Below are 21,690 nucleotides of genomic sequence, written 5' to 3'. Positions count from 1 at the left end.
TATATATATGTGTGTCTGTCTTTGTCCCCCTAGCATTGCTTGACAACTGATGCTGGTGTGTTTATGTCCCTGTCACTTAGCGGTTCGGCAAAAGAGACCGATAGAATAAGTACTGGGCTTACAAAGAATAAGTCCCGGGGTTGATTTGCTCGACTAAAGGCAGTGCTCCAGCATGGCCGCAGTCAAATGACTGAAACAAGTAAAAGAGTAAAGAGTAAGGGATAAGACAAATTGATGAAGAGGGTTGATTGTAAAACACTTAGCTGTTGCACCAGTGGTATTAGCATGGGATGAGTAAAAGAGTTTACAAAGTGTTGTGAACAATGAAATCACTGAGGTTGATGACTTTGTGCGAAGTGAAATGAGATATGTGTCCTCCAGATAATACCCCAACCACACATACTCCTCGCATTTTATATATTTACCTATTTCAGAAGTTGTAACAGTAGTGTATCATCAGCTATGTTAACAGTTGTGGTGTGACTGATGGTTGTATGGCAGTGGTTGTGGAATGTGGCTGGTGGTTGCTGCAGGTGTGGCTGAAATGCTATGTTCTCATCAAACTAATTTACAATATGGGTCTTTGGAATTGTTTCCTGTTTAATGTTGAATACAGCCACAAATGCCAGGCATACTGTTTCTTACCATTCTTTCTTCATTCCTAATACCTGAGATTGTATGCTTATATAATACAGTGTCAGACATATTTGTATATCAGTGTTGAACATTTCAGGGTCCTGTATGGTGTCTGTGTGTTTTTGGTGATTACTTGTATAGTGGATCTTCAGACAAAACAATCAAGGTACGTACTTTCCCTGGCCCCTTCTTAACCACACATTTGAATGATTCTTACTTCTAAAATGTTCTTTGTGTTAATGAAATTCAATGTTCATCAAAAACAGTTTTAGTTCCTAGAAATATTGATTGCAATTGACTCCAGTATTATGTTTAAATTCAATTTGATATATATATGTAAGAAATAAAAATTGTCCCAAGTGTTAGGTATAGATATTACAGTATATCTGGGGTATATATATATATATATATATATATATATATATATATATGTTTCTTCACTACTTCAGGGAGTGACAACCCTGCCTGACAAGAGTCATGGGCTCAGCTGGCTCAGGCTGACAGTACCCAGTATGGGCCCCTATCCAGAGTTGTGGAAAGGAGACAACCTTCAAAGAAATCCTGAGTGGAGCCCCGTAGGCAGTTTAGTGTTCGACTCAACACTCTTCTGGCAACTCCTACAACCAAGCTGGTGCCAAACATAATGTTCTGCAGTGCTTTGGACTACGTCAGCAAGGTCTAGGGAGGAATCCTGACGATTGGGCTACCCAGGATTTTCTTACATCTAGCTCAAGCCTGCACAAAACTGGAGAGGACATGAAATGTAAAAACCAGACTGCATTAGTTTATGCGCAACTCCATTGTCTCCCGAGACAAAAGGATGCCAACAGCTATATATATATGGTGTACATACTTCCACCGACAATAGATATGCAGCTTAAGACCAAATTTATTTGAAAACTAGGTATGGACTAGTGACAGAAAAGCATCCAGTTCTAAAACAATGCCGTGTTAATATATTCATCTAACCTGTATTAGCATTGGAAAATGGACATAGAACAAACAAATGTAGCAATCTGTCTGTAATGTGGTACCTTATTGTAATGTAGAACATTTTTGGGCTTCCAATCTATATTTTACATACAGCTTTCTCTGCAGGACATTCTCTTCATCTGTCATTCACTGAATATTTCTATTATTTTGGTAGCTTCCAACAGTTTAATTCCTGTTGATGGTACCAAAGAATGTTCAGGTTCTTTTGGCTTACACTGTTACAAGCTTTATTTCCCTTCTCCTCTACATGAAGCCACTGTGCCAAACTGGAAACCAATCAGGTGTATTCTTCCTTTAAAATAAAAATCCTGTAGGTACTCTGTCTAGAGAATCACAATGAGTTATCTTTAATGCCACGACTTCTATATGTTAGAAACTCCTTCACAATAAGAACAAAATATTTAAATGTCCTTGTTCTGAATGACAAAAATCCTCTACTTTCTCTGCTTTAATTAGCATTAATCAAATAATATCCTCTTGTAGAAAATACCTATTTAGAGCTTGGTGAATTCAGATGCTTTCAGCTAAATGGCTTAACCATGATCACAACCCTGTGTTAGTAACAGGGTGTAAACCAATGACCTCTAAACTGGTATTCTACTAGAAGTACAATCATTTTCAATCTCCCCTTGAAATATATTTACATTTACTAAATTAGGACATAATCCATGTATGCAGGGACGCCTTCTGGTATTTTCATTAACATTTATACCTTTATTATATTTTAGGTGTGGGACACCAGTACTAGCTATAAATGTACAAAAACACTTGAGGGACACACAGGTATTGTTCTTGCTCTGTGTGTTTATGGAAACAAACTCTACAGTGGGTCACATGACTGTAACATCATTGTGAGTAACTCATTTTATTTACTTTTTCACATTTTTTCAAGATGCCTTAATCTTCTGCTAGTCATATCAAAACTAAGTTCAAGTCTCCAAAAGGGAAAAAGCATGACAATTCCTGGGAGATTGATGAAGTCTTTAATCAAGTTATCACATTATTTTATGGTGTGGTATAATTCTGTAACTTAAACATTGGAGGATATCAGCTACAATAAAGTAGCATACCATACAAAGGATGATTGATTTAACACCACAAACATCAGGATCAGTTTTTGTATTCTGCTGGGTTAGGGATTTAATATCACAGATCCACCCCACTCTCAAGGGTAGGAGTGGGTCTCTGATGTTAATACATGAGACATATCCACATGGCTTGTTGCTCTGTCATGGTTGAGTTCCACTGGAGGAATTGAACTCACTTCTATAAACTAGCAAATCCTTTTATTATGGATATAAATATCTAATAATTTTACTGCACAGCCTCTGTAAATGATATCACTACCCTACAGTACCTATGAACAGTGAAGTATACTCAGCCGCTGAGAATCAAGTATCTTTTGTAGCCATGGACATGTTTCAGTACTACTGGTAGCAGAATATGAACTGATGATCTCTAGAGTTATTGTCCACTTTGTAACCAAGAAGACCATCCTGGCTCTCAGCTAATTAAAAAATATTATAGAAATTGCCTATCTCTTATCATAGCCTCAGATAGTTTCCTATCATAGCTTCAGATATTCTTCTGCCTTAGCCTCAGACAGTCTTATATCATAGCTTCAGGTCAAGGAAACTAAGTAAAGGGGAACTGTGTAAGACCCCACTGGATGGACTGTACATTTAATTCAAAGTTCACCTTAAACTGCTTGATAATTAGTATACATGTTTGTGGAATATTCAGCCATCTTCATCATAATTCAATGAATAAATAGAACACTTCATTGAAACCTATAAGTGATCCAACATCACATGTTACTGGGAGCTTTTGTGCAGTTATTTTGTCTGATAACTATAATAGCCAAATCTCCCTAACACCATATTCTACCATCTTACAGAAGCTGTTTCTGAGGAAATATACTGTGGAAACTACTAGTTGGAATGGTAGTTGATGGATGTTATTGTTACAAATTAATTGAGACATGTAATGTGGAGATGAGATAATTTTGATATAGTGATGTAAAAAGCACCAACTGATTGTAGCCAACGCCAGTACCCCATGACTGGGTCCTGTGCCGGTGGCACATAAAAAGCATCCGAATGTGATCATTGCCAGCCCCACCTTACTGGCTCCTGTGCTGGTGGCACGTAAAAAGCACCCACTACACTCTTGGAGTGGTTGATGTTAGGAAGGGCCATCAACTTGCTTGGATCTTCCCTCACCTTGTCCTGAAGTTGTTGGACAAACTCTGGCATGCTGACAGAGTCAGAATGCTTGCTGTATTCCTTCTTGCTGGCCATGGCTTCATAGTCATCATCAAAGCTATCCATGTCACATCTTGCAGTATTTACTGTGTTTACAAAGCAATGAGCAGCAATCGTGATGTTGGCAATTTGACACCCAGCATGAATCATCATGATACAGGTAACTCTTTTCCAATATTCAGATGGCTTCTAATCCTCCATGTCAACTAACTTTTTCTCCACTACAACTTAAATCTTTATGCTCTCCAATGCTGTTAACTGTTCAACAATATATCGAACTGTTCCTGAAAAAAGAAGACATTTAAAAAATCATCAAATTTAGACTGAACACCCTGTATTTATGTATAATGTATAGTTGCATGGTATGGATAGAGTAAAGTGTGGTTAAATATAGTATAGTGTAGTAATGTAGTTGAATATAATGAGAATAATGTAAGGGAAGCCTTTCAAAATTTCAGAGTGAGCCCTTTGTTGGAAAAAACTTTTCTGGTTTTTTTTATATGTATTTTTATTCTTTTATTTTATCTATTTTTATATGTGACCACCCCCTCAAACCTATCTCATCTAATCCACTTGAATTCTAGTGTTTTACTTTGCTGCCCAGTTACTTGTTGGTTTGTGGTTGCAAACATAGTGTAACTGTGCTGTGTGTATATAGAGTACATATATGTGTTAGTCTGTGTATATGTATTTGTATAGTGATGTTGATCACTATATATTCGAATATTCTATTTGCAGGTCTGGAGTATTGATACATTAGAAATGCTAAAAGCTATTGAATCCCATGATAATCCTGTTTGTACACTGGCTTCAGCACGAAACAAGCTCTTCAGTGGATCTCTCAAAGTTATACGAGTAAGATTGATCTATGACTGCCCTTGTCTAATTCTTATTGTCATTCTAACCTTTATTATTGTTCCTTTCCTAATTCTTGCTGACACTGTTATTATTGTTTTATTTACATTAATGTAATTATTGTACTGTGATTAATTTTGTCTTTCATCCTGTTGGGATTGATAAAATGAATTACTCATCAAATATTGGAATTAATAGAATTGATTTTACCCAAAACTCCTCAAATTTTAAGGAGTATTACCAAAATTGAAAATTATTATTGTCATTAATACTATTATTAAGGCAATGTGCTGGCAAAATTATTAGTGCATGGGACAAGATGCTTTGCAACATTTCTTCTGGTTCTTTATGTTCTGCATTCAAATCCCACCAAAGTCAACTTTACCTTTCATCTTTTCAGGGTCAATTATTATTCTTATTATTATTAAAGTGATGGAGTGGCAGAATCATCAGAGCAATGGGAAAAGTGCCTTGCAACATTTAGTCTGGCTCTGTATGTTCTAAGTGCAAATCCACCAAGGTCAACCTTGCCTTTCATCCCTCTGGAGGGATCAAACTCTTCTGGGGTTGATCAAATAAGGTACCGATCAAGAACTGGGATTGATCTAATCAATTAACTCCTAACCGTAAAAAATATTGGTTTTCTACCTAAATCAAAAGTAATTGTTTTTATTTAAACGAAGATTTGCAATGAATAGTTGACAATAAGTAGTATATAAATTTCAATATAAATATAATATTGGCTTTAAATTTTAGCACAAGGTTAGCAGGTTTGCGGGAGGGGCTAAGTTGATTAAATTGACCCCAGTGTTCAACTGGCACTTGTTTTATTGACCCTGAGAGGATGAAATGCAACATTGACCTTGGTGGAGTTTGAAATCAGAATGTAGAGACAAACGAAATGCTGCTAAGCATTTTGCCTGGCATGTTAACAATTCTGTCTGCTTGCCACCTTATATCATATTATAATGTTAAATATAAATACTAAATGACAATAAATGATCAAAGAACTAACAATAAAGGTGATATTGCCTTGTACTGTCACTCCCATCCCCCACACACTAACACACACATACACACTTTGCCACCACTCTACCACTTGTCTTACATGCCACTCCCACCCCGCACCATGGTACCTGTCAAGTTTTGTAATTTGCTTATTTCACAAGCATGGGTATAGAAAGAAGGATCAAATAGCTGCAAACTGCAAATTTCTATCTCACCATAGCAGAAGCACAACCAACAGCAGTACACATGAGAAGGGGTAACAACATCTACTGTAATCCTGTAGAGATTGAATCAACTGTTGTCCCTGATTGATTTAATTGCAACATATGGAAAAAAAGGGACAAGTCACATAAAACTTGTGCATGCCATGTGACTGGTGGTTTTTAATTATTTAAACAAATGTACAGCATTTGTTACATATTGATTAGAAGTTCAATACATAACAGTACCCCCTACTGTGTGTTTTGTATGCAATTGACTCCTTTTTTTATGTGTTAACCCTTAAAAAGGAATTGTCTTACTTGATTTTTGTTAAGGTCTGGGATGCCCAAACACATGAACTGAAGAAAGAAATAACAGGTTTAAACCATTGGGTTCGTGCCCTGGTGTCCACTAACAACCATTTGTACAGTGGATCTTATCAGACAATTAAGGTGAGTATATAACAGGTGTGTATGTATGTAAAAGTAGCTGTCTCTGACTGTGGCTGCCTTTCTGTGCATGTGTACATATGACTGACTGTAAATGTCTGCCTGCATGCATCTTTGTCTATGTGTACAAGTATATATTTATATATCAATAATAATAATAATAATAATGATTATAATGCAGTAGCATAGCATAACCTCTAACTCTTTTGCATATATATATATAGCTTTACATAGACCTACACATGTTTCAACCCTACTATAATACCAGTGCAGTTTCTTCAGGATCTTTCTTTTAGTATCCTTTGATTTAACTGTTTAAAGTTTTTCGTTTATCTACTCTGCATTGTATGATGTAGAGTTGATCATTAATTTAGACATGAACTATCTTCAAGTTTTGAGTGGATAATCACTTATAGTCCATTATTTCAAAACATTCTGTTGTTTAAATGTTTATTACTCATTTATAATGTGAATTTCCTCATGTTACATGCTTCTCAAAGCTTGTTCCTGTCTAGAATTTATTATATTACTCTTAGATGTAAAAATTTTGGTAAAATTCTTCAAAACAGAGGTCATATTTTTTAGTTCCAGGTATGTATGGTTTTGCAATACAAATTAATTCCCAATTGATAGCATAGTCTTTGTTTCTGTCTTTAATAGACCACATTAATTTACTAAGACTTGTTTGGAATCTTTTATTTTTATCTCTAAATGAACTCAAAGGATTTGTCAGTCTACTCTTGAAAATTAGTGAAGTTGCACCGATGTAAAAGTATTCATTACCCTCAGATGTAACTTTACATCTATACGCTACATTTTTCGTCTTACACTTATTTTTCACATAATAGGATTCCCATTTAGAACAATTGCAAAGATAATTTCTCTCAGATTTAGTTTTATTTTGATCATTCATGGTAAAATCAAATTCATTTCCACCAAGTTCTTTATTACTATTTTCTTTCAGATAACATTATCTTTGATCTATTTTGAGCTGAGTTTTTATTTGATTCTACACTATTAACTATTTTAAATTAGGTTGATTCCCTTTCAGTAACTTTTAAATTCTTAGTGTTCTGTACTATTTGAGTTTTTTTTATTCCGTTTGACATCATTATTCTGAATATTTACTACACTACTCTGTTATAATAGCTTTTTTGAAATTTCGATATTACTTTTACATTCTGTGTTACTATAATTTGTGCAATATTTTTGCACAAATTTTTATAATTTTTCCTTTTGTTTGAACTTTATAATTGTTCATCTGATTATTTTCTTTGTTGCAATTGCCTACTCTTGTTATTTTATTAACTTCTCTATTTGATTTTAAATTTCCATTATTATTTTTCTTATAAGTAGCTTTTATAGTACTAGATTTTAGATTTGCGTTATTAAAATTATTTAAATCAGATTCGTTACTTGACTTATTAAACTTTATTTTATCTTTATATCCTACTTTCCTAAGTGCTAAGTTACAGTAGTCTGCATTTAGTTTGAAAATATTCTGATTGGTTGACAAGTTAATTATTTTTGTTGAAATATTCTTTGTTAGTGAGTTTGTTACCATTTTAGGATGATTACTTTCAATGTTTATATATTTTATATTTTCATTATGTTTATGAAATGGTTTATAAGTTCCTTTGTTGATATCCAACATTACCGTCCAAGAAATTAACAGAATTATGTTCATCTTTTATCGTTATTGATAGGCCTATATTTCTAAAGAATTAAAAAAATTTCTTTCTTTATTTTTCTAATATTCTACTTTTGTAAAAAGTGCATCATCTCTTTATAAACTTCCTGCTATTTCAGGTAATTCTTTATTTAGACAATACGATATATAAATTCCCACTAAATCTGTGATCTGCACTGAATCCATAGAGCCAATTGTTATGTCAAACATATCCGGTCTATATTTTCAAATCCAATATTTATTCTCAAATTTAATGATTGTTTTCTTGGCGTTAAAATAACATCTGTTTCATCCCTAGTTATTTCCAAATTTTTCTTTGCAAGCATCAGCACCTTAAGTCACTTCTATTGATTTTTTAATGGCTTTGCTGGGTGACTGGGGAAATGTAAAGATCTGCACGACCATCCTTGGATGGTTTTGAATGACCATAGAAAGAGCGAGCCCTCTAACTGAAAAATTGTGGATTTGTATAAAGGACACGCACACAGACATTTTGCTGTTTATATATATAGAGATATTTTATTGGATCTATAGATGGTCATGGTCTCACGTAGTGAAACCATCTAATCACGACTCCATTCAGAAAGCTGGAATAGATGTCATTCGAAGAAGGAACACTGTACAGTGAATTCATAGAACCAAGCTGTAGCTTTTAAATGCTTTTACTCCACATCACAAATATATACAAGTTGAATAATCATGGAAGGTGTTTACAAGTGAAGGCCATGTTCAGCTTCTGTGTATTCTACGTCATAGCTGTTCAATATCTGTTAGCTGTTGTGTGTGTTATGCAAGAGCTATTGAAGTCACATCCTCACACACTGCTGTCACGATGACAAAGAGAAAGAACTGTGTGCTGGAACCTTAGAGTTACATGTTGTACCACCAAGTGGCAAGCTATTTAGGAGAGATAAATGTGCCTACAAATCCATTTATATGAATCATGTCTATTACACTGGACAGATGCAGTGTTGCCAGAAGAAAATTTTTTGTCATAACAAGGAACACGTTTTTTATATAATTATACTTATGTCTAATGAGTCCTCATTACCCCCAAGAATTTCATTTTTACCCCACTTGAGATAATTTACCCTGGTTCGCCGACCCCTGCTATATGCTATAGATTTTTCTTGCAATCGAACCTAGACACAATGCAGCAATGGATTACTGACTGGCATCTCAAGCTGGCTGTGGATAAGTGCACCATCATGCATTTTGGGAGGAAGAACCCAGCTTTTACATATTCTCTCAACAACACCGTTAAGAAGGGCATCCAGCTGTAGAAACTCTGCCAAATCAAGACTGGAGCCTGGTGCAGCCATCTGGTTCGCCAGCCCTCAGTCAAAATCGTCCAACCCATGCTAGCATGGAAAGCGGACGTTAAACGATGATGATGAACACCAATCTTAAGCAATCTGATAGGGAACATGACCTGGGCATTATTGTCAACAGTGATCTGAGTTGGACAAATCACATCTTTAAAATTGTCAAGAAGGCTGAGAGTGTCTTAGCAACACTGAGTAATACTTTTGTCATCTGCTCTCCAGCTATCTATTTAAAACTGTATATGACAATGGTATGTCCACATTTAGAATTTGCATCATCTGTCTGGAACCCCTATCTTGCTCAGCATATCAGTCTCCCAGAAACTGTTCAGAAACATGCAACCAAGCAAGTACCTGCTGTCAGGTATCTACCATACTCTGAATATCTTGCTTCCCTGAGCATGGACACATTGCTAGACACCCACAAAATTATCCACCATCTTTCCAACAGCAACCTTGGGCACCTTTTTGAATTTCATATGTCTAACACTTATAGACATACTTACAAAATCAAAATATAACACAGCTCCCATAACTTTCAGAAACAGTTTTTCATACTCAGAATTAACTACCCACGTCAATGGTTGGTTATCAGGAACTGCATCCTTGAAAACTTCTATGCTTCCTTGAAATCTGCCAACAGTACACCTGATGTACCCCAACCCTCTTTTTTTTAACATCTTGTTCTATTCTATGTACTGTTCATGCAGTTTTGGTTACTTTTTCTTATGAGTTGTAGTGCACCTAAGCACTGTATACAACAATTTTCATTATTATAAAAAACACATTCTTATCCTTGTTCTATTTTTGTTACCCTTGAAAGCAGTGAACTGGCCAAATTGTTGGAGAATATTTTACAATATTTTTGCAGGCTATTTATACTCTGAGTTCCAATCCTGCCAAGGTCAACTTTGCTTTTCATCTTTCAGGGTCAATAAAATAAACTGTCAAGTACTGGAGCTTATGATACTAACCCACTCCCCGAAGAATGCTGGCCTTGTGCTAAAATTTGAAGCAATTAATTTTGCCTGGCAGTTCTATAAATGCAAACCAAATTATTGAGATGTTACTCAGAGTACTTGTCCCGCATTTCTTGAGTAAACTTCCTTCATTATTAATGCTTCTATGTTGAATAAAACTGAGTCTCTTTGTTTTCTTATCTCAATTCTTCTCAGTAAAAACAGCTTCTAGAATGTTTTAGGTAGGGATTAGGTAATAATTCACTGAAAGATAACCAATTTTTATCAAATCCAAAATGTTCAAGTATTTAAACTTTAAATTATAATACTAATTTTGTTTTTTAATTATGCAGATGTGGGACCTTGAAACACTGGAATGTATTCGAATGCTTGAAACTTCTGGTGGAAGTGTGTACAGTATAGCAGTGACAGACCACCATATTTTATGTGGTACTTATGAAAACTGTATTCATGTAGGTTGAAGTTTTGCTTGTTTCTCAAAAATTTCACTAGAAATGAATTGATTTGAAAAGAAAGATAGATTTAAACATCCAGAAATAAATTATTTTATTCATTCTACAAGAATTACAGGTAGCATTTGAGCTTAGAAAAACTTTAGTGATAGTGACAGGAGATCATAATGACTACATATTTTATGTGATTGAAGAAAATAAAGGGGCTGTCTTCACTTATAAACTATATAAGCAGTTTATTGTATTTGGTGTTAAAGCTCAAATATTTCAAGATTCAACTGTGATCAAATATTTCATTATTTCAATTCACTTATATTGAGAAAAGTATGAACATCACACAACTCCATGAGCCTTCCGTTATAAATTTAAGGTAGTGTGATGTTTTATTCACTACAGCATTATAATATTACAACATTGTATTGTCAAACCATAGATGTTAGTTGAACTGCTATTGGTTTTAACTTTTTCTCTTTTAGATTTTTATAAATTAAGTTTTATGAAGGAAAAATCAGTTACAGTAAACACCCTCTTATCTGGTTCTCAAATAAGTACAACTTAACTGGCACCCAGAAAAAAAGTAAAAGAAAATTGTTAAGATAATTTGTGTTAATTCATTAATTGTCATTAAAAGAAAGTTTCTAGTGTTCTAAAGTAGATCATTGCTTCTCAGTACAGTATTTCATTTTACTGTATTTCATTACATAAATAAAACTTGTTCTTTACTTTATTCTTTTATTTCTTCCTATTTCTTTTAATTACACTATATTCAGAATATTAATAGTAATATATATATATATAGAGAGAGAGAGCAAATTTTAAAGGGTCTGAAGGTATTGTGATAATTTTAAAAGTGATGATCAGATATCCATAAAATTCAGTTATCCAACAACCCTTCAGTGCTCGTGGTGCTGGAAAGGAGGAAGTTTACTGTAACTATATTCTCATTTTCTCTTAAATTTGTTATGTGTCTAATCATAAAGAATCTTCTTATTTTCCTTAGGTGTGGGAATTAGGGACCTACAACCAGGTCACTACTCTTATGGGACACTCAGGCACTGTATATGCATTGGCAGTCTTACACACTAACCCCGGTACAAAAGTTTTCAGTGCATCCTATGATCGTTCATTACGGGTATGTAACCACTTTTGTTACAACTTATCATTAATGTGTAGGGTAGAGTGGTGGAAACAGTATCATGACCTTCTCATGGGAATTGTGAAGAAGGTGGGATGGTGGGGATGATATATAGAGTGAGTTGGTGTGGTGGGGACGATGCAATGTAAACAGTATGTAGGGTGTTGTGGTAGTGGTCCAGTCATGTTTTATCAATGTTGTGAGAAAAAAACCATCTGTTTCATTCTATCATGTGGCAGATCAGCCTGCAATACCACATTTCATCATGTATCATTACTTCCCTTGTGATTCTGTGGCACTTTGTCACCCGACATTCACTGCCCATTTGCAGCACATCGCCATTCCAGTGATAGTCACCTATACTGCATCATTTAATATCTAGTTGTTCTCTTAGTTCCCTTCTTAAAAAAAACAAAAAAACAGTATACAAATACATTGAAGGGGAGATTATCTATTGTCTGCTGTATGAAATATGCTTGTTTCAGTAATCACACTCATATCTAAATGAATGATAGATGTTAAGGAAGAAAGTTTCCTAAACTTTGTGATAGAAATATGACAAAGTTGAAAATGTTAGTCTTCATTGTTGTAAGATGAGAAATGAATTGGTTGATTCATCTAACATGGAAGAGATGAACAAACTTAAAAATTAATCATGAAGGAAAATGGGTGAAAAATACCATAATTTGAACACAATGGAGTGTAGACATTGCTTAGATAGCCTCAAAGAATACAATAGAAGTTGCAAGTCTGGTTAGGTCTGAGAATACTGAGCTTCATGGAATTAAGACAGGTAAAACAACTGCAGACGCAATGCCAACCTGAAAATATAATGATTTTAATACAAGAGGTTAATGATGATGATGATGATGATGACAGTGACTCACTCTATTAGATAGTTAATATGTAACTGATTATTTTTATTTTGTGTAATTTATTTGATAGAATGTTATTTTTTTCCAATCCGCAGGTGTGGAGCATGGACAATATGATATGTACCCAAACATTAATGAGACATCAAGGGAGTGTTGCTTGTTTAGCTGTGTCTAGAGGTCGATTATTTTCAGGAGCTGTAGATAGCACTGTAAAGGTAAGATAACAAACAATGTTTTAGTTTTTTCCCCCCAGCTATCGCTTCAACAAAGTCTCAGATTCTGGAGTTTGAGAGAGGAAAAAAATCTTCATGTTGGATGGAGTAGTGAATGGCTGAATCTAAATTTCTCAAAAAGTGTCTGTCTGCCACTAGATAGACACACTGAATCACCTGAAATTATCTTGTTGAGAGATACACTGGAGCATCTTCAGAAGTCATTAGTCAACTCATGTAATTCAGCAATCATAACTGACTGAAGTCATCTTAACCAAAGGAAGATAACAGTTGCCACACTGTCATCAAAAGTTGTCCTTTCTCAATATTCACTTGAAATGATGATTTAAAGCACAAAGCCAACCAACCACTATCATAAATTTTGTTATTTTCTAAAATATGAGATAAAACTAATCTAATATCACATGTATTTCTACTATTTACACCAGCTTTAGTAATATAAGACATTCCATTCATAATATATTACCTTGACTCTGTAGCTCACAATTTTTTTTTTTTTACTTTATTTCACACTGGAGAATAAATGAAAAATTAGTCACACTTTACTTCCATATTAAGAAATATAACTATTTTAAAGTTGTGCTGTGTCGCACTTTTTGACAGTCATTGCCTTTTGTCACATATTAACATGAAGACTTTAGAGCTAGTACAGTATATTAGGTTTGTATTTTTGCTGTTTAGATTATTAAATAAGATACAGTGACTGTGGTGTTATGACTGTAATCACAATGTCTTAAGTTCAAACATGCTACCGACAGTATGTTGTTTTCTTTTTTCGTTATGCCTTTAACCCTCCAACGCAGAGTATAGGCCACTTATAATTGAATTCCATGTCACATAATTTTTCACTTCTGTACTTATACTCTGCCGTGAATGTCTCCCTTTCTCTAGTTCATTTTGTTTTGATCTCTGCCATGAGTTCTTAGGCCTACCTTTCTTCCTATATCCATCCGGTTTCCACTGTAAAGCACTTTTCGTTACATTTGGTGTGTCTTTTCTAATTGAGCTACCAATCCACTTCCACTTTTTCTTAAATATTTGCTCCCTAATCGAAACTTCATTCGTTCTTTGCCATAGCTCCATATTGCTTGTGTGTTCTGGCCATCTAATTTTAAGTATACTACGCAAGCATCTGTTGATGAATGATTGTATTTGCTTGTTTGACTTAACTGTTGTTCGCCATGTCTCAGCCCCATACAATAAAACCGCTTTTATGTTAGTGTTAAAAATTTTTATTTTGTTCTTTATTGAAATTACACTTGTGCTCCATACTTTTTTTTAACAGGTGAAAAGCGGTCCTTGCCTTACTTATTCTCATCTTAATATCTTCGTCGGTGCCATCTGAAAACGTTATCTTACTACCTAAATACGTAAACTCGGCTACATCCTCTAGTTCACCGGTTTCTAGTTTAATACGTTCGCTGTTTTCTTCATTAATGCGCATAATTTTTGATTTGTCGCGGTTGACTTTCAATCCTAGTTTGGCAGCCATTGCTTCTAATTTTGACGTTATATTTTGCATTTGGCTATATGTTTGTGAAAGTAGCGCTATATTATCTGCAAAGTCGAGATCTTCTAGAGCTTCTGCATCCGTTCATTCAATGCCTGTTTGCTTTCAATCGTAGTTTCCTTCATAATCCAATCTATTACTAGTAGAAACAAAAAGGGAGAAAGTATACAGCCCTGTCGAACTCCTGTTTTTTACTTCGAATTTATCCGTAGCTCCGTTTCCATGCAAGACTCGGCATGACATTCCTTGGTAAGTTGCTCTTATTATAGGTATGTACTTGTTTGGTATGCCGTAGTGCTGCATAATTTTCCATAAGCCTTCCCTATCTACACTATTAAATGCTTTTTCGAAATCAATAAAGTTAATATAAAGTGGTGCATTCCACTCTGCGCTTTGCTCTACAATGATGCGAAGAGTGACGATTTGATCTACACATGAACAGTTCTTCCTAAATCCGGCTTGTTCTTTACACAACAATTTGTCAACTTCTGTCCTCATCCGCTCTAAAAGTATCCTGTTAAAATCTTTTCCGGGAGTCGATAATAGCATAATCCCTCTATAATTTCCGCAAACGCTTAAATCACCTTTTTTTGGCAATTTTACGATGAGTCCCTCTTTCTAATCATTAGGCACATTTTCTTCCTGCCATATCTTAGAAAATAATGGATGAAACATTTCTACCACTATTTCTCTAGCTGATTTCATTGCTTCAGCTGGAATGTTGTCTACACCTCCCGCTTTCCCATTCTTGAGGGATTTATATAGCCGTTCTTATTTCAAACTTGGACGGTGGGGTCAAGGCTGATGTTAAGATCCAAATTTCTTGGCACAATGTTGGATATTGTGTCTGGAGGTAGTCTATTGAGCAAATCTTCAAAATGCTCCTTCCATCGATTTTTTTTGTTCTAGGATTGATGTTAGCATCTGACCATCCTTCCCTTTTACTGCCTTTTCTACTCTTACTCTCTTCTCGGATAGTAATTTAGTCGTGTTGTACAGCGCTTTCATGTTCTGGCGCTGAGCTCCACTTTCTGCTGTTGTTGCTAAATTTTCGAAATTTTCGCTTGTCTCTTCTTAATTGTTTTTTAACTTTCTTATTTTGTTGGTTGTAATTTCCCTGACATCTATTTATCTCTACTTCTAAGCTTGCCGATAGTAATTTTTCCTTTAGCTTCTTTCTTACTTCTATGGCTGTTAGTGTCTCTTGTGATATCCACGTCTTATTCTTTTTGTTTACACACCCTACGCAGAAATAAAAGCATCCTTAATTTTCGACCAAGTATGTTCTCTTGTGTTGCCTTGCATCCTTTTTATTTGCATTGATTTGCATAATAATGCTTTTCTGTATTTTATTTTGGGTGTCTTTGTTTTTTAGTAAATTAAGTTGAATGGGCTAATCACCCGTGCATTGGATTTTCAAATTGATTACGAAAACACTGATAGTTGATAAAACTTGTATTAACTTACCAACTGAAGGTTTCCAGAGTCAAAGGTTTTTTATACCGCCGAATAGTCAAAGCCCTCGGGAAGCTAGTTGGCCGATACTGCTTTCGAGAAAGGATTCCACAAGGTTTTTGTGTGTGGAATGTTCGAACAATGTTTACTGCTGGAAAGCGTGCAAATATTGGCAAAGAAATGGACAATTACAAATTGGACATTTTGGGTTTGTGTGAAACTAGGTGGATTGATAATGGACAAACTAAGCTAGCTTCAGGAAAAACAATTATATACTCGGGGCACAAAGCTGACAAGGCGCGTCACACAAGGGGAGTAGTACTGGTGCTGACTAAGAAAGCGGTTAAAGCATTTATAGAATGGCTACCCATAAACGATAGATTAATACTAGCAAAGTCTAGAACGTCTCATAAGCGGATTTTCCTAATAATCGTTATGTGCTATGCCCCAACAAATGATGTTGATGAATTAGCAAAAGTCGAATTTTATGATACTCTGCAGAGCATAATTGAAAAACGAACTGAGAAAGAGTTGATAATGGTTATGGCTGATTTCAACGCAAAAGTTGGAAACATCAATTTAGGATTTGAAGCCATTATGGGAAAACATGGTTTAGGAAGCATGAATGCTCATGGCCAGTTATTTGCTGATTTTTGCGCAAATAACCAGTTGGTCATTGGAGGAACTTTATTTCCACACAAAGACCTTCACAAAGCCACATGGGTATCGCCAGATCTGAAATTTCAAAATCAGATCAATCACATCTGTGTAAGCTGCAAGTTCAGGAGATCACTGATAGATGTTAGGGAAAAAAGAGGGGCTGATGCAGTCTCTGACCACTACCTACTATTTGGCAAACTATGACTGAAGTTAAGTGCTTTAAAAGAGGAATGTAAGGTTAAACGAAAATTCAATGTTGATTTACTAAAAACCAGTATGTTGTACTTAAATGAAATACTTTACCCAACTTGTCCCTATTTTGCTTAACTGAAACAAAATATATTCTCCCAAATCTCCTTAAATATAATAACTATAAAAGTATTGGCTTCAGCAACCATAAAACTTCCTTGCTAAAACATATTTAAAACAATAAATTAAAGGTAAGCAAAAACAAAGAACTCAATTGCTGAAGTTTATTTGTATTGGCAACAATAAGCTAAGTAACATCCTGTTGAGAGGAATTAATGCAAGAAACATTCTAAATTCAACAGGAAGATTATCTGGTAATGTTATGTTTAACCCTTTTGAAACCATCTTTGGTTCAATGATGCAAACTTCCTGTTTTAAAGTAAACTAAATCAAAATTTTCCATCAAAATTTTATGCTAATTCCTGTTCCAAATACCATCTTAATAATGACAGTTATTTTCCTAAATTTATTTTTTATTTTTCAAAATCATTTGACAAAACGGCAATGTATTTCAACCAAAATGTGGTAACAAAAGGGTTAAATGACATTTTATAAATAATGCAGTAAGCACATAGAAATAAGAAATTCCCAGTCGATTATGTTAATGTTGTTTTATTTACTTTATGCTGTTAGAAGTAGAGGCACCTTTCTGCTATATTACCTCCATCTCAGTCTTACAAAACTACATGAACAATAACATCTAAATTTAATCCCAAATATGTCAGTTAAATATAAGTAGTGTGTGTGTTATATGGTAATTGTTTCTAACAGAGGCACAAGGCTGAACAATGAAAGGCAAAGTTGACCTCTGCAGGATTTGAACTTAGAATGTAGACAGCTGGATCAAATACTACATGGTATTTTGTCTGATATTCTAACAATTCTGCCATTGTAAATCCAAGAGAGTTAACCATATTGGTTTGGACCCTATCTAGGTGGAAAATACATCATCTCCTAAAAGTGAAGTGTCACTATATTAGGGAAAAACATGAAATTGAATTGATAAGGGTAAGCCTGCAAATGCTAAAGGCACCACAGACAACAGGTATGAAAAGAATGGTTATTTGCTGTACTACTGACCAATCTAAACTATAGCAGCTTGAAAAATAATCTATTATCAACAGCATTCCATCCATGACCATTCTGTAATGACCATTACATAATCTACTGTGTCCTTCTTTTAAGTTGTTGATAGGATGTGATTTGTGGTAAATTTGCTTGATATTTCTATTGGGCTGAGTGACCATACAGAAGTTCCCTTGATGGTTAGGGATGGAGATGACAGTGGTAAGCTGTGGTGATGATGATGATACAATGATAATTGCATTCAACCCTTATTTCTAGAACTATTTGATTTCATAGCTCCCTACCGCCTTTTTATGATCCCTCCTTAAATGTGTCCATCATTGTTTCAACATGCTTTTTGAAGAAATGTTGTTTCCTTTCAAATGACCATTCTTTCACATGTTATTTTATTCTTCAGGTTTGGCAATAAAAATGACCATCAGATGCTGAACTTGTAGATGCCTTTATCTGTTTGACCCCACCACGAGCAGAAACTGTCCTTGGACTAAGCTGATGATCAGCCAGTTACAGCAAGTCTTCTCACTACCACCTTCTTCACCACCACCATCTTTCACTTACACACACACACACACTCGTTGATAAATGAATCTCTCTCCCACTTTTTTCTTCACTTATCCCTCTTTATCTATTTTCCTTTTCCTCCATTTATATCCTTGTCTCTCTCTCTCTCTCTCTCTCTCTTTCATAATTCCTTTTCTCCTTTTTTCTAATGCATATTCTGTTCTCTTTAACCACTCCCATCTTATCATTTGCTCTTTTACCATATTTGTTTTCTCCTCATTCATCTCTCCCTCTCTCTCTCTTTTTTTTTTCTTCTTTTCTTCAATTTATTTCCACTTGTTTCTCTTCTAACCTTACAAAAGTAGGGTTAGAAGAGAAACTCACTAACAAGTAGTCCACTCTAAAGTAATGGTCGTTATATCCTAATTAGTGCTTCTCTTTAACATCCACTCATATCACAAGTCTATGATATTGACCATTTCACACACTTACACACAGCCAAAACAATACTTCTTCCCTACTCTATTGCGTATCCTGTCAAAAGATTATATAATGTCAAATTTCTAGAACACCAAGATTATACCAGCTAAATAGGATATAAAATTACACCCATATACACATGTATATGCAGTGGTTTCTTGGTCGGCTGGTCAGTCAGTTGGTTGGAAGTTTCCAGATGGAATGAGGTGGATAAATCCAAGTGGTGTGGTTGCTAATCAGAAATTTGGTTGGTTGGTTGAGATAGTTATATACTATTCAACAATAGTATGGTGACCCTTTTTAGTTTTGTTTTTTTTTATATTGATTATTATTGTTGATAACACAATGTCAATGACTGACAGGTTAGTACCATAGATTGGATGGTCAAGCCAAGGAGAATTTTGGTTTACTGTACGAAAACAATGAAAAGAAATCCCTATTACTAACTGTGTTATGGCCTGAAGTTTGATTTACATATTTTTAATTTCAATTAATTATTCATGAGTTTTATGGTCATTCAAGTGATAACAATGTTTTGTCATGGACATGATATCTGGTTGACCTCTTATAACACTGCTAAACAAACAACAGTAGTCTGACCAGATTTAATTATATTTAAGAATGGAAACAATAATCTAACTAAACATTTTCAGTGAAAACTTTCTTGGAATGTTCCAGTTTTTTTTATCTAAAAGCCATAATATTTAATATACACACCTTTACATGCAAATATTTATGCTTACTCACACATACATAGGTACAGACATATCTACACACCACACAAATAAATGTGCCTCTGTCTGTGTGTGTGTGTGTGTGTGTGCGTGCGCGCATGTGTTTGTGTGTGTGTGTGTGTGTGTGTGTATGTATATATATACACACACACACATTTTGAATTTGTCTTTGGCATATTTTATTAATATTTGACAACATTGATAAACCCAAAATATTTTCTATAATACAATATTTCAATTTTTATTTTCCAGCCATCACCTTAAAGTGCCTTGTTGTTTTTATTTATTTTAAGACTGTAGTTTACTAAACTACATTTTACGGTTTTAAACTAAAATAATTTAAGCATTTCTAAAACGGAATGCTTAATAGGTAGGTTTTTCTAGTCTTATCCACTATTAGTGAGGAAGTTTTTATCTAAATTGTCCAGCTTTTAAAGTCTTGAACACAGGACAACTAGAACTGACTTCTACTAAAGGAAAACAATGATCTACAGCTTTCATTTTATTTCATTGAAATTAGCCAGAGTATAGCTTTTATAAAACTTAATCCTTTATTTCACAGCAAACTGTAGTAAAGTGAATATGGCTGGCATTTCTTAGATCACTTTGTAATCTTCTAAAATGATCAGAAACTAAATGGTTCTTCAAGACTGCTGTCATAAAGGTTTTAAACATATGTTTCAAAGATCCCACAGAAATATTATTATGTATTAACACACCAAAACATATGGTCTGATGTTGAAAAGTCAGCCCTTTTATTTTTATCTCACATCCTCCCATTCTGTTTGTTTTGATACCACTGTTCCTGTGGTTAAAGAAATGATGTGCATAATAAGTGTGGGGGGAGGGGCTTTAGGCCCCTTGAGAATATAGTTGTTTGCTCAACTGTTATAACAACGATATATTTAACCAGTGTTGTTTTCTAGAACACACATTGTTATTTCTAATCAAAACTCTTCCAGTTTGTACAGTAGACACTAATCCTTTGTTATCCTTTTCAAAGTCTATCAAATACTTCTCAGAAGAGGAAAAAAAAAATTGAGATGTTTAAAATGATTTAAACGATAGATACATACAACAAATTTTTGCCAAATACTTTTTTCATATATTTGAAAAATATGATAGCAACTTGATATTTTTGTTTACAACTGTCGTTATTGTTGTGTACTGTGAGCCCTGACATTTTGTAAGTCAGGGGAAATTTACATACAATCTTCTATTTTTAAAATGTTTTAATACTATCCAGATATTTCACAAAAGAATAATTTTTAATACCTTTATATATTACTGAATATAATTAACTGTCATAATATCTTTGCTGCTAATTAAGGTTTCCAAGCTGATTATTACTGCCGGTTTCAAATTTTCCTATAAACCTCTGTAATTAAACAAATATGAAATAAAACTTAATTGTTTTCCCCAATGATTGTAATTTGATCATTACTGCATAATTAAGTCCAAATGATTTTAAGATATATTTTTCAGATTTTTCATTCTCACCCATCTACCCAACTTTTTTTTTCTGTTGACCTAGTGTTTATATCTATATCTAGTACACTTAGCATTTTGATGGTCAAACTACAAAACTATCAACTTAATGTTGCATCTCCTTTCGATCTGTCATATTTTTCCAGCAAGAAAGTTGCATGCTTACTCATTCTTGTATTATAAAAATTTATGAAAATAAATTTTAAATTGTTCTGTTTTTTCTTTTTCACTTAAAATATACATTTTTATAGTCTTTTTTAAAATTTCTATATCACAGCTGCTTGATTTTATGTGGTATGGTGTTTGTTATGAAGTAAGTGCAACTAAGTCTAATTCGTTGTTTTTTGAAGAGAGTTTGTGTCCAAGGTAGATGAACTCAGAAACTTTGCTTTACTGGTTTGCCATATATTGAAAGGTTGATATGCAGATTA

The 21,690-nt window shown here is 34.2% G+C and overlaps 1 protein-coding gene across 4 annotated transcripts in view; it reads left to right on the top strand.

Annotated features, from left to right (window-relative positions):
- LOC115214765 (E3 ubiquitin-protein ligase TRAF7) overlaps positions 1–19,155 on the top strand; it is a 183,542-nt gene extending 164,387 nt beyond the window's left edge. For all 4 annotated transcript variants that reach the window (XM_029783789.2, XM_029783792.2, XM_029783793.2 and 1 more), the window contains 8 exons: positions 734–802; positions 2,358–2,480; positions 4,632–4,748; positions 6,293–6,409; positions 10,734–10,853; positions 11,854–11,985; positions 12,959–13,078; positions 18,454–19,155. In XM_029783789.2, the coding sequence (XP_029639649.1) occupies positions 734–802; positions 2,358–2,480; positions 4,632–4,748; positions 6,293–6,409; positions 10,734–10,853; positions 11,854–11,985; positions 12,959–13,078; positions 18,454–18,465 (810 nt within the window). In that variant the 3' untranslated portion in view covers positions 18,466–19,155. The remainder of the gene's footprint in view (positions 1–733; positions 803–2,357; positions 2,481–4,631; positions 4,749–6,292; positions 6,410–10,733; positions 10,854–11,853; positions 11,986–12,958; positions 13,079–18,453) is intronic.
- The last annotated feature ends 2,535 nt before the right edge of the window (positions 19,156–21,690 follow it).

This window comes from Octopus sinensis, linkage group LG8, assembly GCF_006345805.1.
Source record: "Octopus sinensis linkage group LG8, ASM634580v1, whole genome shotgun sequence".
Classification (NCBI taxonomy): Eukaryota; Metazoa; Mollusca; class Cephalopoda; order Octopoda; family Octopodidae; genus Octopus; species Octopus sinensis.
The sequence above is the reverse complement of the archived record's forward strand: the minus strand, read 5'-3'. Positions and strand labels throughout refer to the sequence as shown.